Raw genomic sequence first — 17,144 nt, forward strand, 5'->3', positions numbered from 1 at the left:
AACAAGGGAAATGGCAACTCAGCAAAACTGCTGTTCTGTCTTGTGTTCCTTGTCCCATCACATATTAAGAATCCTGGATAATAAATGCTTCCTGGATCTTGAAATGTGGGCTTGAGCATAAGGGGAGAAAAGGAAGGGGCTATGATGTTTGGAAGCTGATCTTCAGTTACGTGTAATGGTTGCAAATCCTTACTCTGCCACAAAGCGCTGTGCAACTCACTGTAGGCTCAGTAAGTAAACAAAACCTTGAGCAAGTAATAAAGAGCTTTTTTACTTGTGATATGCTGTTCTAAAGAACTTAAACGAACCTCATTTATAAGTCATATAAAAGACAGAAAACCTATATAAATTGTGCAACAAGAGTAGAGGGAACAGTGTGTTTCTTCTTATGCACTAAGGACTGGAGCATTCTTTGACAGGCTGAATATAGTGGAATTATTAGCAGCTAGAGTAGCTTCAAACATTCTGCTTCATTACTTCATTACTTCCTTGAGCTGCATCTTAAATAAGGAAATTTCAACTATGTAGAAAAACAAATAGGTTTTGTAAATATGTTAAACATCCTTAAGGGGCCCAATCAGTTCAATACAAATGTTCCTAAGCTTTGAAGAAAATAAGCACTTGTTTTAACTCCTAAGTAAACTCTGGGTCAGTAAAGGCTTCAACTTGCACTGTTTTAATAATAATGGAAATTGGATGGGTATTAAGTTTGTGAGATTGCCTGACTGTCAGATACATGCTCTTGACCTTCTTGTTATAAGGGATATGTGAGAGCTGCTCTGAATATATTTGATGCCCATGCAAAGTTTGACTTTATGCAGAAATGATGGCTTGTGCTGCAGACCTGTCAAGTGAGAGAGGAGAAAGTACTGCAGCACAAGAATGCAGAGAAGGATGGAAGAAATGATCTGCTGGTTCTTGATGCAGTCTAACATGGCACAGGTTCAGATTAATTAGGCATCTGGTTGCTAATATCTTTTCCAAGCAAACCCACCGTTTACCCAGAACTGAAACTTAAATTCCTACACTGAATCAGTTTTAATGTGGACAGCTAGCCAAAGTATTTTTATTTGGTTCAAGTTCAAGAAAGGCATCCATGTTCAGATGCTATTGCTTTAGTCAGAGAATACTTACTAGTACTGGCTCTGGTTCAGCTTTGGCTTTACTTTTTGGGCCGGATGGCTTCCAGATGGAAGCACCCTAGAACATGGCTTGTGCAAGTAATAAGCTATTATTAATAATCTACTGTTTCAAACTGTGCTTAGTTATGTTTCAAAACTTTCAGATTCAGAAATATGTAAAGAGTCTCTGTTTGTTCAGGGTACATTTTGGAGATTATCTAGGAAATGAAGCCATGGTAAGGCTTTGATTTTGCACTTGATGCATCAAAATTCTGTAGCTTTAGCTCACTGCTGCTTGTGTCTGATACACTTGAAACACGAACAACTACCTTGCTATTCTTTAAGCCCTGTGACAGTTAACATACCTGTGATGTCAATGTACAATGACTGCAGCTTTGGTGATATAAGTCTTTCTAGAGTTTGGTAGCTTTGGTTTCACTCAAGATGAAGAAAATTAGACTTGGCCATAGTAGTACTTTGACTTGGTACAGTATTGTGAACAGTTGTGTAAGTTGGATTTTGTGTTAAAACTGTTGGCTGAGACAGCTTCAGGTGGATGCTTTTAGACTATTGCAGGAATGGTTGGGTTTTTGGTTTTTTTTTTCCCTACCTGTGTAGCCTTCTTAAAGTTTATTCTGGTCTGGTGGTACCTTTCAGTGCAAGTCCATGAGTCTTTGATCTTGCCTTAGCCAGTAACTTAGGAAAAGGTATGCATAAGTAAATCTATTTAGTAGTATTTAACTTGTACGTCCCCTTTATGGATATATAGAACAGAAGAGCTTAACATATAAGGGTAAACTGTAAGTAACAACGTAGAAAATTCCATATCCATTTCCTAACAAAAACCTGTGTATATCTTAACATCATTTTTGCAGTTCAGTATGGGTTTTCCTGTGACTTCTGGAGAAACTTAACATTATTTTGTATTCTAGGTATAAGCGAGTCTTTTCAGTTGGAACACATGCCATCACCACATACAACCCCAACACACTGGAAGTTACAAATCAGGTAACTGTCATTTTTGAAGTTGATTTTTGACTTATGTCCATTATCCAGAGTGAATAGTGGCATTCAAGCTTAAGAAACCATCTAGTCTGACAAGATCTCAGAAAAGCCAGAAGGTGTGGCAGCTGTGTACAAAAGTACACATAACAGAAGGTCTGTGTTGCCTCCACTAACTCTACAAATACCCAGTAGGGTTTTGTACTTTTAGGCAATTTCTCTTTATTGGCCAACAAGTAGTACTTTGCCTTTGGCTGTGCTGTTCTGAAGGAACCAGGGTAAGTTTGATCACTGCTGAGCTGTGTCCCTGAAGGGAGTCAGGACACTTAGTTACTTTGCACAGTATCAAAGAGGAAGCTCAAGCTTATGCTGTCAGGTAGCATGCTAGCTGGCACCTTGTTACAGGGTTATTATAGGTTCTAAGGGGTTTTGAAGGGGGAGATGTAGCTTTAAAATTACTGACAGTATAACCTAATTACTTTCAATTGTCTAGTGGCCTTATGGAGATATCTGTGGTATTTCTCCTGTTGGAAAAGGACAAGGAACAGAATTTAATCTCACTTTTCGCAAAGGGAGTGGAAAAAAATCCGAGACACTTAAGTTTTCCACAGAGCACAGAACAGAACTCCTTACAGAGGCACTGGTAAGATTTTTATTTTTATTTTCTTCAAGCAAGCAGTAAGTACTCAGTTACCATTTGTGGTAGTGTATTATATTTTCTTTCCCTGCATAAAAAGTAGGAAGGCAAGTTTTTGAGCTGTTATCTTAATGCTCTTGATCTAGTGTCAGTTGGAGCAAGTACTGTAAAGAGTGAGTAAAGCTACAAATACTGAATATATTAACTGCAGTGGAATGATGAGCCTTCTGAGGAGGCTTAATACGAGTCTCATAAAACAAAGTCACCTTAAATGTAGACTTTCTGGATAGATAGGTTGTCATATTTGCGTTCATTCACTGTTAACTTTTTTAAATACAGAGATTCAGGACAGACTTCTCAGAAGGAAAAATCACAGGACGGGTAAGTGTCTGGCTTACCTGCATCATGTGCCATTAAGAAATGATCTAAAGACTCAGATTTCTGCTTTGTTCATGTATTTTATGCTTGTGCTATATGTGCTACCTAAAATAGCTTTTGTGAATTTGGATGTGAAGTCATTGAGAAGAGAAAATGGAGTTTGTTCAAAAGCAATGGGAACCTCTTTACCAGTAGAATATTTGAGCTCACTTTGATTGGCCTGAGCCTTGTGCTTGTACATGGACTATGAATGTTACTGTTGAAACACAGGGCTGAGCTATGTGGAGATCTTATCTGGAGAGGAGAAAAACATTGATTCATGTTAGTCAATGTTTGCTTTACTTACTAATTAAATATTTTCTGCATAATATCCTGAACATTTGATGCTTCCTAAAAGGATTTCTGTAGGGTCTGACCAGACAAGATTCTGTAGGTTCTGATCTTACAGACAAGATTGGCATTCACTGAATTCGTGGTAATACAGCAATAAGCAATGCAGTCTCCAGAGCTGGACTTTATATTTGTCTTTTGGTCATAGAAGATAGCAGCACTTCAAGTGCTTATAGTTACTTTAAGTAATTTAAAGTGTTTCATAGAATAAATCTTCAGTCATGAGCATAGTAACACTGATGGAATATGGGGATCCCCTTTGTCTTATTGTAGCTTAGAACAGACCTCTAACTTTACTGGCTGAAGTAAGTTTGTATTTGTAATGGAATGTGACTACAGGAGATGAAAAATATTCACTACAGTGACAAACTTACCTTAACTTGATTTAATTAGCTGAATAACAGCATTTGGTGTAAATGCTATTTCCTCATTGAACCACAATGTTCAGAAGTCTGTGAGTAGACCAACTTCTGCAACAAGAGAACTTACTTCCTTTGGGAGTGGCTCTTTTGGGATTATGTTCTTGCTTCAACATGCATTTTTTAAGCTGTGACCTCTTTGTCAATTGTCAGCTACAGCTACTTCATAGTGTTCTTAATATAGACAACAGCATTAAGGGAAATTATATGATTTTTTGAACTTACTAGCTAAGTAGAGAACTACTGCTGTGTAGTAAAGGAGTGTGCATTGATGCCTAAAAGTAGCTCTCCCTGCAGAGGTATAATTGCTATAAGCATCACTGGAGTGATACGAGGAAACCTGTGATTCTGGAAGTGACTCCTGGAGGTATTGACCAAATTGATCCTGCAACAAATAAGGTCCTGTGCTCCTATGACTACAGAAATATTGAAGGCTTTGTTGATATTACTGGCTATCAGGGAGGCTTCTGTATCCTCTATGGAGGGTTTAGTAGATTGGTGAGTATTAAATCAAAATATCTTGGTATGGGTCTTAGGATATTTATAGCTGCATATTTAATAATGAAGCTTCAACACAGTTGGAGCATACAAGTATGTGCATCTTTGGGACCCAGTTGTGGGGCCTCATGGCTTAGGGACAGATCCTAAAAGGATAGGAAATTAGTTAAAATATTTGAGAGGATGTTGATATGGGTTTGGTTATGGTTTTTGGTGTGGGGAGTTTTGTGTGTGTGTGTATTGCATGTTTAAGAACTTGAAAGGGGTGAGATATCTAGTTTTTTTAGGTAGTCAATATGAATGTAATGTGGAATTTCCTGTCATTTCTCAAATTTACATTAGTGTGTTACTAATCCCTAACTGATGTAGGGATTCAATTCAGAAATAGATTGATCAGTGATGCCATTGCCTCTTAAGACCTGTGATCTGATTACTTAGCAGCTTTGCTTGGGAAATATTGCAGTGTAACGTTGGTTCTAAAGTCATGACAGGGTTTCTGAGTACTGTACTTCAAACAGCTGAAAAGGATGTTTACATTATTAACCATAAATTAATTCCTAGGTATGGCTACCTCAGTCTCTAAAATAGAACTGGATGAGGGTTTCCATGTCTTTTGTATTGCAGCATGCTTTTCTTTGGTATAAAATTAGCGATGTATAATTGATCCTCTAGAGCTGCCCTAACCTTGAAGATCACCAGTGGTAGCCCCAGTTGCTTTCTCTGGGTCCTCACTCCTGCCAGGCTGTCAGGGTCTGTTGCCAAGGGTGGACAGGCAGGTCATGCAGACCATAACTTTAATGGCACACTAATGTGTAGCGGGATATCCTTTAGGAATAGCTGCTATAGATTTTCTTTTTAAAGGCAAATGTAAAGTTAGTAGTGGATCTCCTGTGTAATAAATACCTGTCTATACCATGCACTTAGCAAAGGCCAGTCCAGCTGCTGTGAATATTCCCTACTGTTAGGTATATAGTGGACCATTATTTCTAGAACTGTGATTTTCTTTGGCTGTGCCATATTTTTCACCTGTTAATTGTTTTTCCTGACAAAATTTGCAGCACCTGTTTGCCTCTGAGCAGAGGGAGGAAATTATCAAGAGTGCAATAGACCATGCTGGCAACTTCATAGGCATCTCTCTGCGGATAAGGAAAGAATCCCTAGAATTTGAGCAATACTTGAACCTTCGCTTTGGGAAGTACAGCAATGATGAATCTATAACATCTTTAGCAGAGTTTGTTGTTCAAAAAATAACACCTAGGCACTTGGTAAGGTTGTTAGACTGAACATACTTGGTTCCTATTAAGTAGTAAGTGTTCTCTTTCCTAGCATGCCTCTCTCTTGTTTTACAAGGAACCTGTGAAAAGAATACTAGCTCTTACAGAAGCTTGCTTAGTTGAGAGGGATCCAGCTACCTACAACATTGCAACTTTGAAACCTTTAGGCGAGGTAAGGGGCATTCTTTCTCACTACCACTTATTCAAATAAAGGCTCTAAAAGAGAGGAATTGAAAGTATATGTAAGCCTTAATTTGTAGAGTAGCTAAATAGCACTACTTCATGAATGTGATCCTTGTCCTTATTTTCAGGTATTTGCAATAGTGTGTGACTGTGAAAACCCCCAGCTTTTCACCATTGAATTCATCAAAGGACAAATTCGAAAATACTCTTCAACAGAAAGGTAACTGGAGCTTCTGTGCATTACAGATTCAAATGAAAGTTACTACTGTAGCACTTCTAGTTCCTCAGCTTCTGACCCTTGGGAGAGGTTAACTCAAAGCCTTGCTGTTCTAGCAGTCTGCCACTTACAAATCAAGGTTTGTTACAGGAACTAAATCTCTCCCATTTACCTTCATTCCAACTTTAAACAAATCTCTCCAGAAGTTTTCTGATGAACATGAAAGGGTGTTGGACAGTTAGATACAGCCTGTTTCTCCTAAGCAATATAGTTCTGTGTATGCTGTATTTGGTTAAGTAGTATATCTGAAACAAGGGAAGAAAGCACAGTCTAAGTAATATGGAAATGTGAAGGCTGGGAACCCTTTGAGTTCTCTGCTTGAGACAGTCTTAGTTGATTCTATTTAAAACAACCAACAGAACAGTCCCTGAGTGCACTTGCAGTTGTAATACAGTCTAATCCTGCTAAATGAGGTTTTGTAGAAAGCACAGGGATGAATTGGCTAACACATGTGTCACTCATTAACAGATAATCTAGAACTGATCCCATTAGTGAATGGCTGCAGCTGGCTATACTGGGTGTAAGTCAGCTCTCTCCCTACAGTGCATAAAGGAACACTGAAAGTTAGTGGTTTCTTCCAGAGGTGTAGCTGTTGGCAGTAGCATTAGTAAGAGATTCCAGGTGATGTGAATTTTTCCCCCCTGTTTCTCTTATAATTTGTTTCTTTGGCACCACTTCTCTGATATTAATTGTATTTGTGTGTCATTGTCCCACCCCAGAGATTCTCTCCTGGCTAGCTTGTTGGATGGAGTGAGAGCCTCTGGTAATAGAGATGTCTGTGTGAAAATGACCTCCACCCACAAAGGCCAGCGTTGGGGATTACTCAGTATGCCTGTAGATGAAGAAGTAGAGAGCCTTCATCTGAAGTTTTTGGCTGCTCCTCCAAGTAAGCTAATGCTTCTTATGTGGGTTTATAGTGCTCTTTAAAGCATCCAGATATTGAGTCAGGTACTGTACACTTAACTTTTGATATGTCTTTTTCCAGATGGTAACTTTGCCGATGCTGTGTTCAGGTTCAATGCTAACATTTCCTACAGTGGAGTCCTACATGCAGTTACACAAGATGTAAGAATAGAGCCTTTACCCATCCTTTTAAGATGTTGCTAATGCATAAAGAAATTAATGATTGTTATTTTTTAACCAGGGTCTCTTCTCAGAAAACAAGGAGAAGCTCATTAATAATGCCATAACAGCATTGCTCTCCCAAGAGGGAGATGTTGCAGCATCTAATGCAGAGCTTGAAAGCCAATTCCAAGCAGTAAGACGACTAGTGGCCTCAAAAGCAGGCTTCCTTGCCTTTACTCAGCTTCCAAAGTAAGTGCAAAGTCTCTTTGAGCTTGGAAGTAGTAGATGAAAATAGGCCTTGAACTTCTGTTAGTAACTTAAAAGTGAGAAATGGAATTCCCTTCTGAAGAGGACTGTAAGACTCTCTACATGATGGTTTTCAGTAGTATGAGGCTGCCACCAGGCTTTCATGCAAATTGAGAATCCCAGGTAATCATTTGCAAGGAAAGCTGATTCTTCCTGTGCTAAATACTTTGTCTTGAAGCAAATACGGTTTAATGATTTTCCTAGTGGAAAAATTTTTAACATGTACCTTCATCTGTCCTTGAAGTAGGCAGTTCTTCAGTTTCAAAGTATGCTGATGTCATTGCTATCTTCAGTTCAACACAAGATAAAATGGTGTTAGGAGGTTGTACTTCTGTAGTATGTACAGAGTGCTTGGAGTTTGTCTTAAAAAATATAAGGAAGCAGAAAAACTGTCTATTCTGAAAATGAAAGAGTCTTTGAAACATTTCTGACTAGGAAATATAGAGGAACTATAATATTGAGAATGACAGGAAGAGTAACAAAAGCACTTTGTCTGAGACCTTTATAAATTTCAGTTTCTCTATAAATAGTATCCTGTAACTACACAGATACATCTTTATTTTGATGAATGTGCTTGGCATGTTAACAGTAAAGTCAATATTTTCCTACCAGGAATCTCAAATTTATGAAAATATCAAGGTACTGGCTTGCTAAATGCAATGGGAGCAGACCCCTCTTGGCCACTGATTAGATTTCATCTTAAAATTAAGATTTTAGTTTCTTCTCTGATCTTGGTGGTTTTGCTTCCCTTTCAAAAGATTTCGAGAACGATTAGGAGTGAAGGTTGTGAAAGCCCTCAAAAGGAACAATGATGGAGTAACCCATGCCTCTATTGACATGCTGTGTGCTCTTATGTGTGTAAGTATTAAATTCCAGTTTCTTTCACTTTGGAATATGTGAACTTCAGGCTACTGAAAGATGTAGAAATAGGGACTGCCATTCAACTTGCAATGTGTTCAGACATGGAATAACTTGTTATACAGTGATTTCTTGCTGAACTTGAACTGAACTGAACTTTTTGTGTGTAGAGAGAGTGGCTTTTGGATTACAGCTGTTAAGAACTGAGGGTTGAAATGTTCCTGTGTAGTGAATACTTGTTTTTTTTATAGCCCATGCATGATGACTATGACCTGAGGCAGGAGCAGCTGAACAAAGCTTCCCTTCTTTCTTCAAAGAAGTTTCTAGAAAATCTACTAGAGAAATTCAATTCCCATGTGGTAAGTCAAATTTTGGAAACAGATTTAAGCTTCTTTAGGTGCCTTTCCTAATTGCGATGAAAATGCTTTTATCGTGCTGAGATGTATCTTTGAATGTGTTTGCACCTACAATTGAAAATACAGCTCTGTCTGGCACTGAAGTTTGTTCTAATTAAGATTGGATCTTGACAGGTTAGGAAATAGCTGTCAATACCACAGATTTTGAGTGACCTGCAACAAATGTTTGCATGTTTAATATGGAAACTGGATGTTTCTTCTAAGTAAAATAACAGTGTAAACTCAAATTTGTGGAATTAAACTAGATAAAAGTATTTTGAGTCTCTAATATGCTTTAGGAACCAATTATTTATCAGGGTAGTGCCATACTCAGAGTAATAGAATTTTCTAAACCCATAGTTTTTGTTTACAGACTATTTTAATGCTATAATAGGGAAGAGCACCTTCAGCATCATGAGTACTCTTGGACTGCTGTATCTGAGTTACATACCCTTTTTCCTAATTTCAGGATCACGGGACAGGTGCCCTAGTAATTAGTTCACTTCTGGACTTCCTGACATTTGCCCTATGTGCTCCATATAGTGAGACTACTGAGGGGCAGCAGTTTGACATGTTGTTAGAAATGGTGGCATCTAATGGAAGAACACTATTTAAGCTCTTTCAGGTAAGATTTACTTTTCACTATTATTAGAGGCTTCAGGTAATCAGTGAACAGGAAATTTTTCATATTTTACTGAAAGATGGATTTGGCTTCAGTTGGTTAATGTGCCTAAATCTTTTCTATCTCGGTGAATGTTTTAGTGGCCTATTATTTTGCCTTCAGATATCAGATTGAGGTGATTATTCTATGGTGAATGATATGCCAAATCATTGTAGACTAGACTGCCTAGGACCTGTTTCCAGAAACACAGTAAAATACCACTTGGACTTTAGGATAGATTCAAGAGATGCACAGGTCTTCCTCTGATTGGCAAGTTTTCTGCCTTTTTGTTTCTTTCTCCGTAAATGAGAGTTAAGAGTCAGAAAAGGAGAGTAACATCCTCTTCAGTAGTAAACCTATAAGGATTGTAGCATTTTTAGCTAAAATGCTAATGCCTTCTTACTGTAAAAATAGTTTTTTCTTCTGCTTTTGATTAGTGTCAGCTTGTGTCAGCCGCTTTCCTCAGCATTATTTCAGCTTCTCTGATATATACTGCTGCTCAGTACCAGGAACTGTGTCTGGGAGTTGCATGAGAGATGCTTGTTCAAAGATACAGGGTAGGAACTCTTCTTAAGGCTAGCTTTCACCAAACTGAATTGGAGGTAGAACAGCCATGTATATTAGTTAAGGAAACTGAATCACAGATGATCTAATCTTCAGTTTTTGCACTTGGATAATTTCTTTGTTAACATTCTGTTCTAGCACCCTTCCATGGCAATTGTGAAAGGAGCAGGTTTGGTGATGAAGGCAATAATAGAGGTGAGATTTTATCAATGTTAGCTGGGATAGCATGCAAAATATGGATTGTCTATTTTGGAAGTGCAATTGCTTACCAAGAGAAGTTTGTTGTATTAGCTTCTCAAAGTGGGGAGTGGGGAGGGGGAAGTTGGAAGTGAGGAACAGAGCACCTGCTTAATTGTGAGTGGTTTAATATAGCAACTTGCTTTGTCTTACACTTGGGGGTTTGGAAAGCATGTCAGTTGGGACATTAGGTAGTGCCTTGCATGTCTTCATACTGCAGTCAAGGTTTGGCTGTAAATGTTGTACGTAGCTCAGCCACATACCTCAGAGCCACCAGACTTCTGCATGTTGGAGGGTACTTCTAGGAGGAAAGGTCATATTTCCTGGGATGCATTGCCAGATGGAATGGGACTGGGATTTGTAGGCAGTAGTGTCCCAGAGCAGACTAGTGATGTCAGCCTCTGTTCTTGCTTTGGCTTTAAGTTTCCATACCACATAATGTATGGGCCAAGTCCATACTTTTCAAGAGTTCCTCATGACTGTTGCAGGATGACCTTGCTAACTGACTCTTGACATTTCCTGGGTTGAAATTCAGGGCTTAAGTTAGTGCCTCATTGTAAAACAATGGCTTATGCACCTGAAATGCATCTAGTGCTTTTTTGGAATGGAAGTGAATGAACACTTGAAATAGAGGTATTCCAAATCTTCACATTTCCATCTATGTACCTGATAATGTTAGCTGAAAGTTACTATGTTGTTTATTAAAAGTCCTGTAATTTAGATGAGTAAAAGTGCTGCAAAAGCTTTTTCTTATTCATTGCAACTAATGTGTCTTGAGTGAGTGGCAGTCTTACCCATGTGGCTGTCTAAACTGAACAGCAGCCATTAATCTTAAGTGGTTACTGCCGGCAAAAGCCAAGCAACGGGCAATTATGTGTGGCTGCCATTCTCTCTTTAATCCTAATTTATAATTGCAGTGTGAAAATGGTACTGCTACTACAGCCTCCTGATGTATGATGGGACACAGGCATCCTGCCCTCTTCAGTTACTGTCCTCATAGATGCAACTACCAGTTATCTGGTCCATGGCTTTACTACAGCATTGAGCAGTTTCTGTTGAGAACTTTCACTTAAAACCTGTCATACTCAAGCTTCTGGTTTTGAATATTAGTTGGTATAATTGATGGTCAAGAAGGCCTTGGAACTTTAGACTGAGATAAAAGCAGCTTAATTAAGATTCTTTCCTTAGTAATCATCTTGCCCTATTTCCAAAGGAAGGAGACAAAGAGATTGCTACCAAAATGCAAGATCTTGCCCTCAGTGAAGGTGCCTTACCTCGTCACTTGCACACTGCTATGTTTACAATAAGCACAGATCAGAGGATGCTTACAAATAGGTATGTCCATCTCACTTGATATATCATGTTTAAAAAAAAATCTAAGTAATGGCCTAGCATACATTGGGAGGTCAAGGAAGAAAAGTTGCAGTTCTTCAGGAGAATATTTTCTTTAGCAGCTGGTATATTTTAGTAGGACAAGCTTCAGCTGAAACTGCAGCAACTTAATAAACCCTTGATTTTTTTTTTTTTTTTGTTGTTAAGGTGGGCTTGGGTTGGTTACTGGTTAATGGCTTAAGTTTTGATTTTTATTTCTTTTAATTAATGGAAAGAAAAGGCAAGTAGAACGTTTGGAACTTGTAAAAAGTTTCAACTTGTACTGTACAACTGTATAAAAATGGGTGTGCACATCTCAGACATCTTGCATGCAGTTAGGATCACCCATCCTATCTGAGAGAGAAGTTTCCTCACAGAAGGTATTCCCTGAATCAACAGTCAGTAGAACTTGTGATCTCTGAGAGTATGCTGTGGAGGATGAGTGATGATTCAATTAATTCCACCCAAATACAAGACTATAGAAGCTTTAGCTGTGAATTCCTGAAGTGCTTAGAGTTGCTAAGGAATGTAGGGACAAGTGGAGCTTGTTGCCACTGTGTGTCATCCAGGAGAGAGCAGGTATGAAACCATCTGTCATGCTAGTTCTGTTTGGTGCTACTATGTACAGTGTGCTTGTAGCAATGCTTCAGTTCAGTGCAGTAGAATCCTAGTGACAAGTGTTGGCAGAAAGCATCAGTTGGCATAGAAGGCAGGCTCCTAGAAAGGATTTTCTAGTCAATAACTGGTATTAAGAACTTCAAGTAGAGCATGTAGCAGTTCTTGATGGCTTCTAGCCTCTTAACTTTAGCTGTAAGTTAAAGTTGGCTGGATAAACTTACACTTGGTTATTAGATGTTTCTGCTCTATTGCTCAAGTGTTCTTTTAGGTCTAGATCAAAAAGCATGTGCTGCTGCTGTTCCACTAACTTCACTGGAACTTCTCAGAGGCAACACTTTAAAGCATGCTAAGCATATCCTTGAACAATGTAATGCTTTGTGCTCTTACTCACTCAAGAGTGCGAAGCTCTTGATCATCTTCATTTCATCAGCATGGTAAGGGTGACAGTTTAGTGGTTTAAAAATCTGTTTAAAGTACTAACTTGCAGTTTGTTAATTTCAATGGCTTTTTCAGGCAGTTAAGTAGACATTTGGTTGGCCTCTGGACAGCTGAGAACAAAACTGCTATGAATTTGTTGAAACGTATTTTGGTAAGTAAAAACAAAATATGGAGTAGCAAAAAAATAAAATATGAAAGCTTGCAGTATCAAAGTTGGGACAGTCTAGATAGTAAACATATTCCCTTTTTCCTTCAAGGGGAAGGTCTTGCCTGGGAGATCAGCAGTCTGGCATCTGCTAATTAAAGGATATTGATGAGGTTCAAAGCATCTCATACTCTAAAAATTTTGTCACTTTCCTGACACTTTTTAAGATACTTTGACACAAAACTTAAAAATAAGGTGTCTTGACTTCTTTTTCTTGATTAAAAGGGGGACACATTGTAGGCATGTCTCTAATGCTTTCTTGTGCTGATAAGAAATTAAGATATCAGGAGTTCTGTCCATGCTTTCATGCCTTGCTTGTCCAACTTTGTTTGCTTGTAACTTGGTTAAATCTATATGTTGTTAGTTCATATGCTGATTGTTCATATGTTCTTTCACCCTTACAGCCTCCTGAATGCTTCTTGCTTAAGTTACTTCAGTGAAGTTAGGATAATTTCTTACAACACTATTTATTGAACTATCTGTTAAATTACTAGCTTTTAATTTAAAAATAGCAGTTCCTTCATTTTTGGCAGAGCAAACTGTCCTGATTTTGAACACTATCTTATGGAAAGCTTAGTCAAAAAAGACTGTCTCATCTCTAATGTCACATGTAACATTTAGTCCATATCAGAGGATATGGATGGATTCTAGTATTATTCATCTCTCTCAGTATTGCCCTGGGATCAACTCTTTTCTTCCTGCATTCTTTAGGTGCATTAAGTGCTGCTTTAAGAAATGGGGTATAGCCAAGAGTTCTGCTGCACTGAAGCCAATAATATGTCTCTGTTAAGCAATTCTATTGAGGATGGTGGCATTTTACTACTCACAGCAAAAAAAAAATGCTGGAGCTTTACATACCTGCTTTAGAGTAGAATATAAATTGAAATCCCTGATTTAAAGAAATTGTGTTATTACCTAAAGTGTTGGTTTCTGTTAATTAGCCACATGTGTGTTTACACTGGTTTTAAATGTTTTTAGCCACCAGGTTTGCTGGCATACCTTGACAGTGCTGATCCTGTTCCTGAAAAAGATGCTGATAGAATGCATGTTAGAGATAACTTAAAAATTGCAACTGTAAGTAATTGTAGTTGTCTTTCCTATTCCATTATATAGATATATTGTCTTAGTGACTTTTGTAATACAGACACTTGACTGCTGCATTGACCTGCAGCAAAGATAACCCACAACTAAGTAATTGGTTTTATTCTGCAGGATCAGTATGGCAAGTTCAATAAAGTGCCAGAGTGGCAGAGACTGGCTGGAAAAGCTGCAAAAGAAGTTGAAAAATTTGCCAAAGAGAAGGTGGATCTTGTCTTGATGCACTGGAGAGATCGAATGGGCATAGCTCAAAAAGAGGTAAAAGTATTTGAAAGTCCTTGTTAGAGTAACTTGACTAAGTCACCGTTGAGTGTCAGAACACACACTGAAATAGTAAAGAAGTGTTTTGATTTGAGAGTTCTCCTTCCTTTTAGGAAACTCTCTAGTGCTTACTATTCTTGGGTTAGAAATAGGATCCAGGGAGAATGTAAATCAGGCAAATGAATTCCTTCAGCATATGTATTAGGCTTTAGCCAACTGTATCAAACTGCAGTGCAGCTTATATGCATTTCTTGTAAGATGATTATAGAGGAGAAAATTCCTTGAAATGTGGCAAAACCAGTTTTTGAGGTATATTTAAAAGAAATGGAATATTCTTTGCATTCAAAATTATATACTTTACATCAGTGATAATTTAGCTATGGAACCTTCTTGAAGAATCATAGAATAACCTGGGTTGGAAGGGACCTTAAACATCATCAAGTTCTATTTCCCCTGCCATGGACACCACCTTAGGATTCAGTTGCATATAGGTATCTCAGTGCTTGAAGGGCAACACAAGACTGTACCTAAGGTCATGATTGAGTCTGAAGTCCTAAATGACTGTTTTGGTCTGATACTGTGAGAGGAGAGCTTAAGCATTGCTTGAGTCTTTTGGTCTCCTTTTTCTTTTAGTTTAATTGCCATGTTCAAAATGACAAACTCTTTCAATTATGAGGTGTTTCCCTTAAATTTCTTTACTATATTGACTAAGCTTGTTTTTCAGTGAAACAATCTGTTGTGCATGCAAGAAAGGATGAAAAGCACAATGCAGAGTATTGAAAATGCCTTTGTACTTGTTCTGATGTAGTAATAAGCTTTAATTTACAAAAATCTAACTCAGGTTTGATGAAGAATGTAATGCAGAAGTTTGACAGTAATATTTGTGAAATAATGGTGAATTAGGTTCAAAACTGGAGAAATGAATAAATGTGAAAAACAGTGGAAGGCCAAATTGCACTTTAAACAACTTGTCTAGATACTGAGTTTAAAGAGTCATTTTTCTGTGTAGAATTCTGAGCTGTATCATTTCACAGCAAATGTGTGCAAGTGTAGCTTGGAAGATGTAGTAGCAAGTTTGGTGTTAAATTGGCTTTAAATTACTTCAGTGACTCTGGGGTGTTAAATGTATTTTTCTTTTTCTTCCAATTTTCCTTCATAATCAGGACAGAAACAATATGGTGAGTCTGTATATCTCTTGTCACTTGTGTGGACTCTGTTGCTCAGACTTCTGCTTGCATGTGATACCTCATGTAGATGATAACAGTGATTTCATGCTTCATCAAAATAGGGAATCTTTCAGTGACCAAGTCAGGCTTGCTTTTATTTTTGTGAGTTCCTCTAGTTCTTTCCTTTCAAGGGCAAAACATTTTTCATCATGAGTTTTCATCTCCATCATCTTTGGAGCTGATGAATTCCTATGGTGGTGGGAATTAAGCTTTTCTCAGGGATAACTTGCTTCTAAACAAATGATGTGTCAAACAGCTGAAAGTTTCTCTGGCATGATTTAACTTGGTGCAAATAACACTTGTGAAAGTCTGTTGCTGCTACTCACCAGAAAAGGAGACATTATTAATGAGGCTTAACTTAGTATGATTTTTGAAGGAGTGTAAAAAATATAGCCTTTTATTTTAAAAGGGAAAAATGGGAGATATCTGCCTCTACTGACTTATGAAATTTGGTTATTTTGCAGAACATGATTCAAAAACCAGTGATACTAAGGAAACGGCGCCAAAGGATAAAAATAGAAGCAAACTGGGATCTCTTTTATTACAGGTGAAAATACTAAAGTTAATACAGGTTCTTATCTGACTGGGTATTTTTGTTAATATCTTCTGAGTTTCTGTGACTTTGAATTTCTGCCTGCCTTGAAACAGTGCAAGTGTTTTGTAACAGGTACTTACCAAAAACCCCCTAAGCTATACTTAAGGATTTTGCTTGTGTTTAGGCAAAGGAGGAATTTAGAAAGCTTCTGAAATATCATCAAACTACATAATTTTTTCCCTTTAACCAAAAGGAAGAGTAAATAACAAACTGCAGGTGCAAATCTGTGTGGTACTGAAGGCCAAGTGAAGTAGCACTGGAAGGTATTGTAGTTTGATGGTACCTGTAAGCTACTCAAGATTTTGTAACTTGAGTTCTGAGCTTAAAGCAGAGCAAGAGAAAGCACATGGATACTGGATTTCAAATAGTGCCACAGGTCCTAAATGCAGCTTGCTTACCTTAAGTTCTTACAGCTGTCAAAGTTTACAAGGGAGAGGCTTCCATCTGAAAAAAATGCATCACTTTGGCTAGAGCCATTGTGTTAGACTAATAAAGCTTGGCTTGACTAACAAACGATGTAAGCAAGCTGGGGGAAATTCCATAAACCTAACTTCTTCATGTTTCTAAATGTCAAATACAGTTTCATGAAAGGAAGATCTGTGTGCTCCTAAACCTTTGGTATTAAAGTCCATTCTCAGTCTTTGGATCCAAAGGCTGTGTTGGTAACTACTCCTAAGAATGTCCACTGACTGTTTTGTGACATTTAAGACATCAACTTCTATTTTACTGCATAAGCTACTTTTTTGTGTTATTGGTTTAAAACACAGCTGGTATGTGCATGTCTGCTGCTCTGGATTGTTTACCTGTAGCCCTTACTGGCTTACAGTGAATTGCTTGCATGTCTCCTGGTCATCAGCTACATGCAGATGGCAAACTGAGCCCTAAGGGATGACACAGGCTGCTTTAGTCTAGGCTGGCCTCCATGGCTATCAAAACAGTATACAAGTGAACAACTGTAATTACTGTAACAACCTGGAGACCACTGCTCTCTGCCTTCTAATTAAGGTCCATTAATGCTAACGATCTCTCCTAGTTTGCCAACTGAATCTTGTCTGCTTTTCAGATAA

General features: G+C 38.0%; 1 protein-coding gene across 1 annotated transcript in view; it reads left to right on the plus strand.

Moving 5' to 3' along the window:
- The window catches only part of DNAJC13 (DnaJ heat shock protein family (Hsp40) member C13), a 56,309-nt gene that overhangs the window by 9,714 nt on the left and 29,451 nt on the right, over positions 1 to 17,144 (plus strand). Inside the window, 20 exon segments of the mRNA XM_036402918.1 lie at positions 2,054 to 2,129; positions 2,617 to 2,766; positions 3,100 to 3,141; positions 4,245 to 4,445; positions 5,504 to 5,710; positions 5,796 to 5,891; positions 6,031 to 6,122; positions 6,899 to 7,065; positions 7,165 to 7,244; positions 7,324 to 7,493; positions 8,309 to 8,408; positions 8,660 to 8,767; positions 9,273 to 9,428; positions 10,167 to 10,223; positions 11,479 to 11,600; positions 12,768 to 12,843; positions 13,876 to 13,971; positions 14,110 to 14,253; positions 15,420 to 15,434; positions 15,947 to 16,029. Of these exon segments, the coding sequence (XP_036258811.1) occupies positions 2,054 to 2,129; positions 2,617 to 2,766; positions 3,100 to 3,141; positions 4,245 to 4,445; positions 5,504 to 5,710; positions 5,796 to 5,891; positions 6,031 to 6,122; positions 6,899 to 7,065; positions 7,165 to 7,244; positions 7,324 to 7,493; positions 8,309 to 8,408; positions 8,660 to 8,767; positions 9,273 to 9,428; positions 10,167 to 10,223; positions 11,479 to 11,600; positions 12,768 to 12,843; positions 13,876 to 13,971; positions 14,110 to 14,253; positions 15,420 to 15,434; positions 15,947 to 16,029 (2,238 nt within the window).

Source organism: Molothrus ater, chromosome 1 (assembly GCF_012460135.2).
Source record: "Molothrus ater isolate BHLD 08-10-18 breed brown headed cowbird chromosome 1, BPBGC_Mater_1.1, whole genome shotgun sequence".
Lineage (NCBI taxonomy): Eukaryota > Metazoa > Chordata > Aves > Passeriformes > Icteridae > Molothrus > Molothrus ater.